We start from the raw sequence: 13,439 nt of genomic DNA on the forward strand, positions 1-13,439 counted from the left end.
AGACCAGCAAGGGCTGAAGAAGAGTCCTAGCAGAAGCTGAGCTGGACAGAAAACAGAACAATGAAAGCCCCAGTGAGCTGTGAAGGAGCTGCTACAGGCAATGGCAACACCATGCTCTGACCTTTATTCCCTGGAGATTGAGCAGAGGCCAGGGCAGATCTCTTGATGTGCTCTGGGTCCCCCAGAGAGCTCCACTCCCCTGCCTGGGCTGACTGCTGGGCCCCTGTACAGCTCATCTCCTTTCCCATGCATGGAATAAAGCTTTTCTTTTCCAAACACAGAGCATTGCTTGTGTGTGAGTGTGTGATGCTTTGGGAACTCAAGACACTTCCAATGCCAAAATCACTTCCCAACACAGGTGACTTCAGAGATGTCATGAACTTATGAAAAGATGAGCTCTGCCTAGAATTCTCTTTTCATTAGCAGTTTATGCAAGATTAGATGAGTCAAGGACTTCCTCCTGAGGGTTAGAAAGAGGAGGGAGCTCTGAGTTGTCCCCAGCCAGAGCCTCAATGTCAGAACAGCTGAGGGAGGAAAGAAGAGAGTGGAACAAGAATGGCAGAAAATGTCATGAACTCTGATTTGAACTTGCCTGAACCAAGCAGATCCAGAATCCTGACAGTCCCTGGTGTCCAAGGTAGGTCCAGTGCTGAACACTGAGCTTTCTTTGCATTCTCCAGTCTCTCTCCCACATGTGTTGAGAGAGTTCCTTGGAGCACCAAAGTCCCAAAGAGCACAAGGGAAGCATGAGGGCCAGAGCTGGAAAACTGCAGCTGGAGTGTCCAGGTAGGGTTGTTTCTATTTACACACACAAGTTGTTATCAGATCTACTTTTCTCTTGTTAAGGTGCAAGTGTGAGGGAGTGTCTCTGGTGTGATATTGAGAGCAGTTTTTATCCATTTTGGAGACTGTTCCAGAGCTGAACATCCATTGCTCCTGGCCAGGCCTGGTGTCCCCCAGCAGAGTGAGATTCCTGCAGCAAAGTGCTGAGGATGGAGTGGCTGCTGCTGCTGGGGTTTGCAGCATCTCCTGCACAGCTGTTCCTGCTCCCTGAGCACAGCAGGCATTGCCTGGGGGCTTCTGCTGCTGCTCTGGCTGTGCAAACTGCTTGTGAAATGCCCAGGTGTGAAATGTTTCATGGGCAGCTTTAGTCTGATTAAGGATCAAACACTTGTTAAATTCTGACCAAGGATGTGTCTTCCTTTACTGAGTATAAAATTATTACATAAATGTTTGTACTAGTATCTGCTTAAAAGTAGATCCTACACTGTGTTTCTCTATTTCATTTTCATTTCTCTTCAGTTTTTTTCTAACCCTTTTTCATTTTGATAGAAATTGCTTCATGCCATCCTGTGCTTGTCTTCAGCACAAAGTGTGAACCCTCTGAATGTCATTTTAGATGGCTGCCATTATGGTCACCCCAGGAAAGAGGGTTTTGTCACCTCTCTCACAGCTAACTTGACAGGGAACCACAGAGATGTCACATGACTGAAAGGTCATTAGAATTAGAATTGCATTAGAATTAGAATTGCGTTATAATTTCAAGTTTTTACATTTCTCTTCTCCTGACTTTCTGGGAAACACCTATCAAGTCTTATTTTGTGCACAGACCTTCACAGATACTTATCTCTAGCTGCCAGAAAAGAGTTGGTTTCCTGCCTGGATCCCATGGTCTCAGAGCAGCCCTTTTCAGTTCCTCTTTACTGAGCCCCCTCTCCTTCAGGCAGCTCCTCTCTCACCCACCCACCCTCTGGGTGTCCTTGTGCAATCCAGGGCTGGGAGGACTCTGCAGCTTTTCCCCTCTGCTCAAACCATGGTTGGGTTGGGATGTGTTCAGTTCCCTGAGCACAGGGCTCCAGAGGCACTGGGGAAGCACCAGGACATTGAGCCTGGCTCCAGCATGGAAAGCTGGAAGGCTCCAGATTCCCAGTGGGAGCCTGGAAAGGCACCTGGGAATGCAGAGGGAAGGGATTTATTGCAGCTGTGTCCCAGATCTCTCTGTTTCTGCTCCTCTCCAGGTCAAAGCCATTGTCCCAGAGCACTGAGTGCCAGAGTTGCTGCCCTGGCTGCTGTCCTGGCTGGGATGATGCTCCTAGTGCTCATAGCACTGTGTCTGACCCTCAGGGGTAAGTGCTGCTAAAAATGTGACCCTGGCAGTGATTTGTGTCTCTGTGCCACTGGCTGGGGTGCAGGCCAGGGCATCCAAAGCCAGGGGCAATGGGATCTGGTTTGGAGGCAAAGGGCAGCAGATTTAGCAAAACATTGCTGGAAGAGGAAATCCAAAAAAAAAGGGAAGTGGCTTGAAAATTTTAAAGCCCAGCAGATAAAAAGCCAAAACCCAATGGAAAACTGACAAGTTTCAAATACGTCTAACAGAATTCTAATGGTATTTCTAATAAAAATATTTTAAAGAAAGAAGTCAAAATCAGATAATGCTTATCCTTAATCTGATTGCAGTCCTTGAGAATATTTTGAGATGGTGATATTATATCATGGCACCCAGGTGTGACACCAAAACTCTTCAAATAAAGAGGAATAAAAGCTCATGCAAGTTACACCTTAAAGGAATTTTTGTCACCTTACTGAAATAAAAGCCTTGTGCTCAGTGTCTGCATTGATACCACTGAGCTCCTTATAATATCTGAGCTACCTGGAAAGATGCATTATTTCCACAGAAACAAACATTCTTATCTTCATGGATAACCTAGTAATTCTTAGAGCCATGTAATACTTTCTTTGAAAGATTTCAAGGAATCCATTTTCAATGTCTGAAACTACTTGTTGTCTCTTTCCATATTTTGTTAATTAAGTAAGTCTGAAAGGTTTCCACAACCAACCACACTTAAGTCCCAGAGTCTCCCAAATACTCTGAGCAGGTGAAAAAATACAAAAAGCTTTAATGTATTTGGTGTAAAACACAGGCTTAGGTGGGGTAATTGCTTTTTGTTTTTCAAAGCAAAGTGTGAAGGGAACATATCTGGTGCTGCTCTGATGTGTATAAAATGAGAAATACCAGAGAAAGACTCATGAAAAACAAATAATAAATCAAGACAACATAAGGAGGTGAAATTAGCTGCATTTAATAGGGCACAAAATCTGGAGTTGATGTCATTTGTCTGTCATTGCTGTGGGTCTGTGTGTGCTGTGCCTCACATCCACCTCTGCTCTGAGAGGGGCTGGAGCAGCTGTGGCTCAGTTCCAGAGTTTGGCCCTTTGGAACCAAGGCAACACCTTGGTGTGTGCTGCAGCTTTGGGGGCTGTTTGCAATGCATGAGCAAAGGGCCAGAGCTGGCATTTTGTGTGGTGATGGGGGATCAGAGAGATCCAGCAGAGCTCTGACACTGTGTGGCACAGTGGTCATTCCTTGCAAGTGAAAATTGTGTTCTTCTTTCTGGATGGTCCAACAGCAGGCAGCCAAGAGGACTTAACAGCACTGACCTCCACCAGCCAAAATGTCTCAACAGCCTTGTCCCCCACCAGCCAAGAGGACTCAACAAAGATACCCCCCAGCCATGGAGAGATTCCAGGTAGGCAATCCTCTGTCATTCCAAAGGGAGGTGCCAGAAGCCTGAGGGATAGACTGTTAAGGGGGACAGAAAAGGAACTGTGTCAGGATTTTGTTCAGAAGGAGAACAAACAATCCCTGTGCCATGTCAGAGCTCTGGAGCCCATGGAGGGTTTGCATTTGCAGCTCCTTTGGAAGCAGGGCTGGCTCAGCTCTGCATTCCTGCTGCACAGGGCAGAGCTGATGCCTCTCTGCTGCCAGAGCAGAGCAGAGTGAGGCAGGGAAGGGACAGGAGGAACAATCCCTGTGGTAGGCAGCCCTGCAGGGAGCAGCATGGACAATGTGCCTGTGCTGCTTTCCCAGGGCCCCTCCATTGCCAGCCTTTCACCTCAGTGCACTTCCATGGGTTTTTTTTTTGGAGATTTTTAGGGGTTTTTGCTGTTTGTTAGGAGCTGCTGGATCCCCAACCAAAGTGTCTCCTGCAGGCTCTGTCTCCCTGAATCCCATCCTCTTTTCCAGCTTCCCCTCTCTGCTCCTGCTTCTGCCCTGCCTGGCAATGCACACAAATGTTGGTGCTTTCAGTAGCATCTCTGCTGCCCAATTCTGCACCAGGCAAAGCAGATTTTGGGAATCTGAGAGCTGCTCTTGTGCCCTGAGCATTTCTCTGTATGCCCTGAGCAAGGATGGCAAAGGCTGGATCATGTTTGCTGTGCTGCTCCCTGTGTGGCTCCTGCATGGTGATTTTGGGCTGGTGTCAGCTGCACAGCTTGTAGGGGATCCCTGGTGCTCTGGTGACAATTCCCAGCAGGAGCACACAGGCATTTCTGTGCCTGGAATTGCCTCTCTCACCTCCATTTCATTGTGCTATCCTTTTGCCATCTATATTCTTGTACAAATTTACTATTTTTACTTTGTGAATTCAATGCAGTGTACACAAAGTACTGACATTAATTCCACAAGCCAGCAGAATGCATTTAAATTGATAGAAAAGCTCATCTGTGTAAGAAGACTGAACCAAAGGGTTCAGAACCCTGGGCACAGGGATGGTTTGAGTGTTTGATAAATATGAAACATGCTATGTATTATTTTGTTGTCCTGGACATCCTGCTCTGGCCAACACCTAAGCACAGGAGTTGGACTTGGGGATGTGAAAAGTTCATTGAAACCTGAACATTTCTGCTGGTGTGTGCTCATGACAGCAGAGCTGATATTCCCAGATATGCTCTAGAACTTCCTTTTTATTTTCTCATTGTGAATTTACACCAGATCTGTAACCTCCTAGTGCCTGGGTAGAAAGAGAGCTCTAAGAGTGGGGATAAAAAACAGCATTAGCATTATCTCCCAGCAGATAACCCTTGGAATTTGTCAGTATATCCATGTTATATTTAGGCCATACATCTTACAGTTCTTGTAGCTGCTCACAGGGAACTGCCTTGAACTGAAAGCTCTTCCCAGTTCTTACTCAATCAGTCCTGGCACAAGGGATTAATTCATCTTCCCTCCCATGCCCTTCTCTGCTGAATGTTCCCTGCAGAGCCAATCCTGCCTGGATCCCATGGTCTCAGAGCAGCCCTTTTCAGTTCCTCTTTACTGAGCCCCCTCTCCTTCAGGCAGCTCCTCTCTCACCCACCCACCCTCTGGGTGTCCTTGTGCAATCCAGGGCTGGGAGGACTCTGCAGCTTTTCCCCTCTGCTCAAACCATGGTTGGGCTGGGATGTGTTCAGTTCCCTGAGCACAGGGCTCCAGAGGCACTGGGGAAGCACCAGGACATTGAGCCTGGCTCCAGCATGGAAAGCTGGAAGGCTCCAGATTCCCAGTGGGAGCCTGGAAAGGCACCTGGGAATGCAGAGGGAAGGGATTTATTGCAGCTGTTCCTCTGATCTTTGCTTCTTTCTGTGTCTCTCTAGGAAAAAGCTGTTGCTCCACAACACGAGTTGCTGTCCTGGTTACTGAGATAATCCTGCTCCTCCTCACTGCTCTGTTCCAGATACTCCCATGTAAGTGCTCTAAATGTAATAACAACAATTAATTTGTGTCTCTCTCTCACTGACTGAGTCCAGGCCATGACATCCAAGGCCAGGAGGAACAGAAGTTTGGTTTGAAGGTAAAGGAGAGTAGGTTTTACCATCCATGGCTGTAAGAGGAAATGTGGCAGAAAATCAAGTGGTTTGAAGATTTAAAATTGCAATCTAGAAAAAAAAATAAAAAGATGAAACCCAATTGTGAACAGGCAATGTTCAAACATGGAAGAATTTATTATACAGATGTTTTGGCGAAACACAATCTGATCATGACTATTGGTCTGCTGATTAGAATAAGTGAGAAATACTCATCAACTGGAAATATTATTATGACAGCAAAATGTGACACTCAAAATATTAAAATACTTAAGAATTAAAGCTCATTTGAAAAAGATAGGAAAGTTCAAAGTGGCATCTCAAAGGGAGCTGTTTTCACCTTCTTCATATAAAAGTCTTGTGCTCCATATTTATATGCATACCCAATTTATAATAACATATTATATTTTAGAGAAAGTAAACAACATCATCTCCTTCCAAAAAAGTAAAAAAAACAAAACAAAAAAAAAAACCAAACAAACAAGCAAAAAAAAACCCCAAAAAACAAAATCCAAAATCAAATCAGAGTGGCACTTACTTTGAAAATTATCAGGGAATCATTTTGAAATTTCAGATGGCTTTTGTCGTTACATTCCATCTTTGATAGTTGAACAAAATTGAGGCCCTTCAATAATCAATCCCAGATTCTGACTAAATCATGCAAATTAATTTTAAACACTCAATGACACAAATGTCCATAAACAAAACAACTCTGCAGAAAGCACTTCTGATACCAAATGACACCAAGAATCTTGGGAGACCAAGAAAATGTTCTCAGTGCAGCTTAACCAGGAGAGAATAGCAACCAATTCCCTTGGATCTGGGGGACAGGTTTGGACCTTGAATAATCATATTTGCTCTTGAATTAATTTGATAATTCTGAAATCTTTCATTAGTGGAAAACTCAGTCTGATTAGTGTCCTTTAATTTCATCAGATAGGATGAAAATGCAGATCCCAGAGGATCCCAGAGGAGCCTTCTGGGTCACAAGCCAGTGCTCCTTAAATACCACTCAGCTGGGATGGATGGTGCATCTCACTCCCATGCAGACAAAACACTGAGTGCCAGAGTCACCTCAGTTACACAGCTGGGCACTTTCCAGTCAGTTCAGTCTTCCCCAGTCTCTGTCACTTGTGGTGGAGCCCTGCTCCCCTGGGCCTGGCTGGAACCCTGCCTGCCCATGGGAAGGGGGGAACGAATTCCCTGCTTTGCTTTGCCTGCATGCATGGTTTCTCTTTTCTATTAATCCATCTTTATCCCAGGAGATTTCCCACTGTTACCCTTGCCCATGTCCCTTCTGCTCTCTGCCATGCAGGGCCAGGAGCCAGTGGCTTTCTGGGGATTATTTCCAGCTGGTGCCCAGTGGCAAGAGGCCCAGAGGTGCCCTGGGGCTCCAGCAGATCCCATCCAAGGCTGGACACAGCAGGATGATCCCTGTCCCAGGGGCTGCTGGGGCTGTGTTTGGTGTTCCCAGGACAGGCTTTGCCCTCTGGGCTGCCAGGGCACTGCTGGCTGCCCCTGAGCCTGGGGCTGAGCAGCACATCAGGCTGGCCATGGCACTGCTCCTGCCAGATTCCACCTGCCCTGGGCACCAAAGCCAAAGAAATCTCCATCTTCAGCTGGGAATTGCTGCTGGCACACAGGATGTGTCCTCCCCCAGTTATTGCCAGCACAGTGTCACAGAGCTGCCACTCCTGCTCTAGGAAAGCATTAATCCTGTGGGAATGACAAACCTGGAAAGCCAAGGGCTTGTTTAGGCTGAATATTGCAGCTGAAATCTTTGCATATGGAGCACCTTGTGCACTTGCTGAGACAGGCTGCACCAATCCCCCTTCCTGAATGATGGCTCTGCAGCTTTTCCCCTCTGCTCAAACCATGGTTGGGCTGGGATGTGTTCAGTTCCCTGAGCACAGGGCTCCAGAGGCACTGGGGAAGCACCAGGACATTGAGCCTGGCTCCAGCATGGAAACCTGGGAAGCTCCAGATTCCCAGTGGGAGCCTGGAAAGGCACCTGGGAATGCAGAGGGAAGGGATTTATTGCAGCTGTTGCCACATCTTTCTCTTTGTGTCCCTCTGTAGGTAACAGGCCTTGTTCCAGAGCACACATTGCTGTGCTGGTTGTTGTCCTGCTTCTGGCTGTGCTGGCCCTGACTCTGTCTTGGGCACTCCCAGGTAAGTGCTGCTAAAAATGTGACCCTGGCAATTAATTTGTGTCTCTGTCCCACTGACTGATGGCCAGGCCATGACATCCCAAGGCAGGAGGAGCACAAGTCTGAGGGGAGGACCAAGGACAGCAGTTTTGAGCCAACCCTGGCTATAGGAGGAAATCTACACAAAAGTCAAGGGGTTTGAAAGGTCAAAATTCCAAACGTTAAAAAAAACCCCATTACACAATTGAAAGCAATAATGTTCAAATACTGAGTAATTTATGATACAAATATTTTGAATAGACCAGTAAAGATGAAGTAATCCCTGCTGGTCTTAGGATCACAATCCTTGAGAATCTTTCAAGGTGATGATGTTGCCAAGTTGTGCCAGCAAAATATCTTACAATACTCATGAATTGAAGCTCTTTTGAAGGGAGCATTGAAATCAGAACTTAAAGGAATTTACTTACAGCTTATTTCAGTAAAAACCTTCTGCTCAATCTCTGCACTGAGTTCATAGCAATTTTTAAGTTACATCACTAGACAAATAATATTTTGTTGAAAAAAGGATTCTTATGGTTACTGGAAAAAAAAATTCATTTGATAATTTCTCTGAATGTTTTTAAGGCATCAATTTTAAATTTCAGACATTGTTTCTTCTTTCCATCCTTTGAGAGCTGAGAAAGCTTGAGAAGCTTCCACAGCCAATCACTCTCAAGTCCCAGAGTTTTCCACCTGCTCAGAGAAGCAGATGGGGAGGATATGGCAAAGCCCTTGATTCTTGGGATTTAAAAAATAGAGCTGAGGGAGGGAACTAATTCTTCTTTTTCAAGGTCAAATATTCATGGTTGATATCTGACAGTGCCCTGACATTTATAAAATGTCAAACACCAGAAGATGGGAAAAATTAAAACCAACTTCTAAACCAGCAGAAAGTAACAAAGTATAATTAGCCTTTAATGCAGGTTTAACTTTACCGTTGAAAGAGGAGCCATTAGACTTGGATCCAGGTCTGGCTTTAGTTATAGTTCCTTGTGGGTTCAGTATGGCCTTGGAGACCAGAAATTTAAATACACAAAGAAACTTCACATAGAGAGAAACTAAATCATTATTAAGATACAACTGGTGTAAATGTACTAAAGTCTTCCTTTGAGTCAGTGGAACCTGACCTGACAAATTCATGGTTTTTATACAAGAATCATCAGCAAAGAGGCAGAGTTTGCATTCTGTGTTGGGTGATGGGGGATCAGAGAGGTCCAGCAGAGCTCTGACAGTTCATGGCATAGTGGTCATTCCTTTGAAATAGAAGATGTGCTCTTATTTCCAGGTGCTCTAATTGGAAACAGCCAAAAGGAATCAACAACATTGTTCCCCACCAGCCAACAAGACTCAACAACACTGACCTTCACAAGCCAAAAGTTCTCAACAGCAATATCCCCCACCAGCCAAGAGGAATCAACAAAGATACCCCCCAGCCATGGAGAGACTCCAGGTAGGCAATCCTCTGTCATTCCAAAGGGAGGTGCCAGGAGCCTCTGGTACTGACTGTGGAAGGGGACAGAAAAGGAACTGTGTCAGGATTTTGTTCAGAAGGAGAGCAAGCAATCCCTGTGCCATGTCAGAGCTCTGGAGCCCATGGAGGGTTTGCATTTGCAGCTCCTTTGGAAGCAGGGCTGGCTCAGCTCTGCATTCCTGCTGCACAGGGCAGAGCTGATGCCTCTCTGCTGCCGAGCAGAGCAGTGTGAGGCAGGGAAGGGACAGGAGGAACAATCCCTGTGGTAGGCAGCCCTGCAGGGAGCAGGATGGACAATGTGCCTGTGCTGCTTTCCCAGGGCCCCTCCATTGCCAGCCTTTCACCTCTGTGCAATTCCATTCTGTATTTAGGAGATTTTTAGGCTTGTTTGCTGTTTGTTAGGAGCTGCTGGATCCCCAACCAAAGTATCTCCTGCAGGGCCTGTCTCTCTGAATCCCATTCCATTCCCATCTCCCCCTCTCTGCTCCTGCTGCTGCCCTGCCTGGCAATGCACACAAATGTTGGTGCTTTCAGTATCATCTCTGCTGCCCAATTCTGCACCAGGCAAAGCAGATTTTGGGAATCTCAGAGCTGCTCTTGTGCCCTGAGCATTTCTCTGTATGCCCTGAGCAAGGGTGGCAAAGGCTGGATCATGTTTGCTGTGCTGCTCCCTGTGTGGCTCCTGCCTGGTGATTTTGGGCTGGTATCAGCTGCAGAGCCTGTGGGGGATCCCTGGTGCTCTGGTGACAATTCCCAGCAGGAGCACACAGGCATTTCTGTGCCTGGAATTGCCTCTCTTGCATCTATTTCCTTGTAGCATACTTTTATCAGTGTAAACATGGATTTTCCTCACCTCTTCTTCCCTTCTGCAGGCTGTCACCCACCATGGAAAAAACATGGCAGAAAATGCTACTTCTTTTCTCCAGAGAGGAAAAAGAAGGACTGGGATTCCTCCCGTGCAGAATGTGCTGCCATGGGCTCAGACCTGGTGATCATTGAGAGCAGGGAAGAGCTGGTGAGATCCAAGTGCTGGGGCAGCTGCTCAGGGGGCTGGAGCTGCCTGGCCAAGGGCTTAGCAGGGACACTTGTGCCACTCCTGGCACATGTCCCTGGGCTCTGGGCCGTGCTGCCAGCCATGGACACCCCAGTGCTGGCAGTGGGAGCAAAGCCCTGCACAGGGAGAGGCTGCTGGGGCTGGGAGTCCTGGCCCTGGAGGCTTCTGTGCCAAGGCCTGATGCCATGGCAAGGAGCAAACTCCCTGCCCAGCTGGCTGGGGTTTCACAGGGATTTAGCACACAGGGCAAGGAGATTTCACAAGCATTTCTTTGTGAGAGCCATTCTTTGGCACAACCTGGAAAGGATTTGGGACCCCCATCAGAAGGGAAAAGTGACCCCAGGTATGAAGTCACACCTCTTAGTCTACAAATTACACCTATAATGGCACTCCAGGTATAATGTTGCATTTATTATATTCATAAGGGAACTCTAATTTTGGGAAATTCATATTCTAGAGCTGTGGGCAGAAGTGCTATAGCTGAATGCAAACTACACTCTCTGTGCTGTTTACCACTGAAACTTCAGTGCCTCTGCTGAAGAAAATGCCACTTTCATTGATTCCCATTGTTGGCTCCCTTTCCAGAATTTCCTTCTCTCACAATCAGAAGATGGGTACTACTTATTTGGTCTCACTTACTCTCCAGAGGAGCAGAAGTGGAAGTGGATCAACAACGTGGAACATGACCCAGCCATGTGAGCTCATTCCAGCAAGTCCCTGCCATGCAATGGCTGGGAAGGGGAAAATGCCAAAGGCAGAGCAGAGAGCCCAAGGGAGATGAGGGACTGTGGTTTGGGGGAAGCTGATTCCTTGAGATGCAGGTGCTTGAGCACATGGCTGTGCCAAGGCAAGGGAGCCTTTCAGTGCCAGGGAACACAGGGCTGTCCTGTGAGGATGGCAGGAGAGGACACAGCTGTGGTTCTGCTGGGCAAGGAAGGATGTGAGGGGATGCAGTTCCCTGGGGAAAGGCAGGAGAAAGGAGGCAGGGACAAGAGAGAGGGTGATGTCATCACCATTGGCTGCAGGGGAGCAAAGCAGGGAATGTTTCTGCATGGGAAAGCATTGCCCAGAATCTTTTGGGGAGAGTTGGGGGGAAAAAGTGGGGAATGGGAGGGAGATTGCAGCAAGGCAGATCCTGATATCAATGACAGTAACACAGTAGGTGCCACTGTGCCTTTCACTGCATGTCAGGAATGCAACCACATTTCACTTTTTTCCTCTCATTAGGTTCAATATAACGGGACATCATTTGGACTATCACTGCACAGTCATTGGATATGGTGAAATACACACTGCACCTTGCAGTGGGACCAACACAACACAAAACCTGTGTGAAAAATCTACAATAATGTGAAAAAGGCAGCAGAAGGAGAGCTAAAGCCAAGAGCTCCAGGCTGATATGTGTAGAGATAGGGACAATGCGTGAGGAAGAAATTTGGGTTGTTACAGGCAGCTAGTGACCCCTTCCTCCTTGTGGTCAAACCCTAGCTCTGTACCTGGCAGCCCCCCCACTGGCTGGAGATGATCTAGAGGAAATGACACAAGCTACCTAAAGACATAAAACTCCCTGTGACCCCTGAATAAACGCCATTTGCTGTCCACCACGTTGGTGTCTGGAGCTAATGGACCGAGTGGCCTTGGGCTAAGGGTCACCGTGCTGGGTCCCTGAACCAGGTCACTACGCAACAGATATGTTATGCCAGCTTTCTGTAGCAAACGTGGATGGGATGTGTCTCATTTCTCTCTAGCTGCCCAGTCTCTGCTCCCAGGCTCTCCTGCAGCCCCTCCAGACTCATGGCCCAGCCCAGCCCAGCCTTTCCCTGCTGCTGTGTGAGCCTGGCTGGATCCCCTCTGCAAGAGCTGCCTCTGGCACACAGGAGGAGTCTGGCACTGTCTCATGCCAGGGCTGGCACTTGCAGGCAGGCAGTGCCAGGGGAGAGGAGTCCAGCCTGGGGCCAGGGCTGATCCCAAACTGATGCTGACTCTGCAGGTCACATCCATGCCCAGCCCTGTGTTCCCAGTCCTGCCTGTGCCCAAGGAGACCCTTCCCCAGCTGGCCACAGCCTGGCCTTGCCTGCAGCCACAAGGGAAGGGCAGCACAGATTTCTGCTTGGGATCTGTGGGGAAGGGCAGCCCCAGTCCTTGGCAGGATGGACAGGACAAAGTCAGGGGTGGGTGTGGATAAAGCTTCCCCTGTCCCAGACTGTTCCATGAGCACATGGAGGAAATGGGAATAAGTCCATGCAAAGATTGTACAGAAACACAGCTTTAGACATAAAATCAGTCTCAGTCCTGTGTGTGGAAGGGTAGGAGTGTCAGATTTAGGATCTGCTGGGAAAGGGCACAGGATGGAGAGCAGCAGAGACCAGCAAGGGCTGAAGAACAGAGTCCCAGCAGAAGCTGAGCTGGACAGAAAACAGAACAATGAAAGCCCCAGTGAGCTGTGAAGGAGCTGGTGAGAAGTGTGAGAGAGACCCACAGGCAATGGCAACACCATGCTCTGCCCTCTTTTTTTGGAGATTGAGCACAGCATAAAAATTATGCCTGAGAGCTTTTTCTGCTCAGAAATATTCAGGCCAACAGCAGAAAAAGGTAGTACCAGGAAAACTGAACTGTGGTCAGGAAACAGGGAATGTCACCAAACGTCTTCCCATTTTTTTCAGTGGCTCTTGGAACTCTGGCCCTTTGTGTGCCTCCAAGAATTATCCTTTTTACTGTGTCCTTTGATGCAGAATCATTCCTCCTTCAATGGTGCCTTTCATGGCTCTTTTCATCAGCTGCAGGGTGGAGAAAGCTCTTTGAAGTCCCTATCATGGGCAGAAGTGTATTTGAAAGTGCTTCGGTTCCTCTACTTCTATGTTGCTGTTCTTTACCCTTCTCTGATCTTGTGATCTCAGTTTTACAATAAACTTACTTTTTACAGCTTGTGATTCTTGGATTACCTTTGGCATCCCTACTGCAAGGGAAGGCTGAAACATTTCCTTCTCACTCTGGTGAGGTCAGGGTACAATCTTGGTGCCAAGGCCAGGCAAGCCCTGAACAATCCCAGCCTGATCTCTCACTGCTTCTGTGCTCAGTGCCTCAGGGAATGCCAGGCTGGTTT

At 47.5% G+C, this 13,439-nt stretch overlaps 1 protein-coding gene across 1 annotated transcript; it reads left to right on the forward strand.

Annotated features, from left to right (window-relative positions):
• The first annotated feature begins 490 nt into the window (after positions 1–490).
• LOC306801302 (uncharacterized protein) lies at positions 491–13,143 on the forward strand. Its single transcript, XM_079304253.1, has 10 exons — positions 491–637; positions 2,019–2,126; positions 3,408–3,527; positions 5,413–5,502; positions 7,702–7,794; positions 9,097–9,261; positions 10,155–10,297; positions 10,922–11,031; positions 11,564–11,737; positions 12,026–13,143. The coding sequence occupies exons 1-9, from the start codon at positions 556–558 to the stop codon at positions 11,688–11,690; spliced, it is 1,038 nt and encodes a 345-aa protein (XP_079160379.1). The 5' UTR covers positions 491–555; the 3' UTR covers positions 11,691–11,737; positions 12,026–13,143.
• Positions 13,144–13,439: the final 296 nt, after the last annotated feature.

The sequence above is a fragment of the Erithacus rubecula genome, assembly GCF_903797595.1.
Source record: "Erithacus rubecula genome assembly, chromosome: 4".
Taxonomy (NCBI): Eukaryota; Metazoa; Chordata; class Aves; order Passeriformes; family Muscicapidae; genus Erithacus; species Erithacus rubecula.

Excerpts from the sequence above, each read along its gene's own strand:
- LOC306801302 (XM_079304253.1), top strand. The coding sequence starts at position 556 with ATGGCAGAAAATGTCATGAACTCTGATTTGAACTTGCCTGAACCAAGC. Across the intron at positions 5,503-7,701 it reads TCTGTTCCAGATACTCCCAT|GTAACAGGCCTTGTTCCAGA; the intron begins GTAAGTGCTCTA and ends GTCCCTCTGTAG. Across the intron at positions 7,795-9,096 it reads TCTGTCTTGGGCACTCCCAG|GTGCTCTAATTGGAAACAGC; the intron begins GTAAGTGCTGCT and ends TCTTATTTCCAG.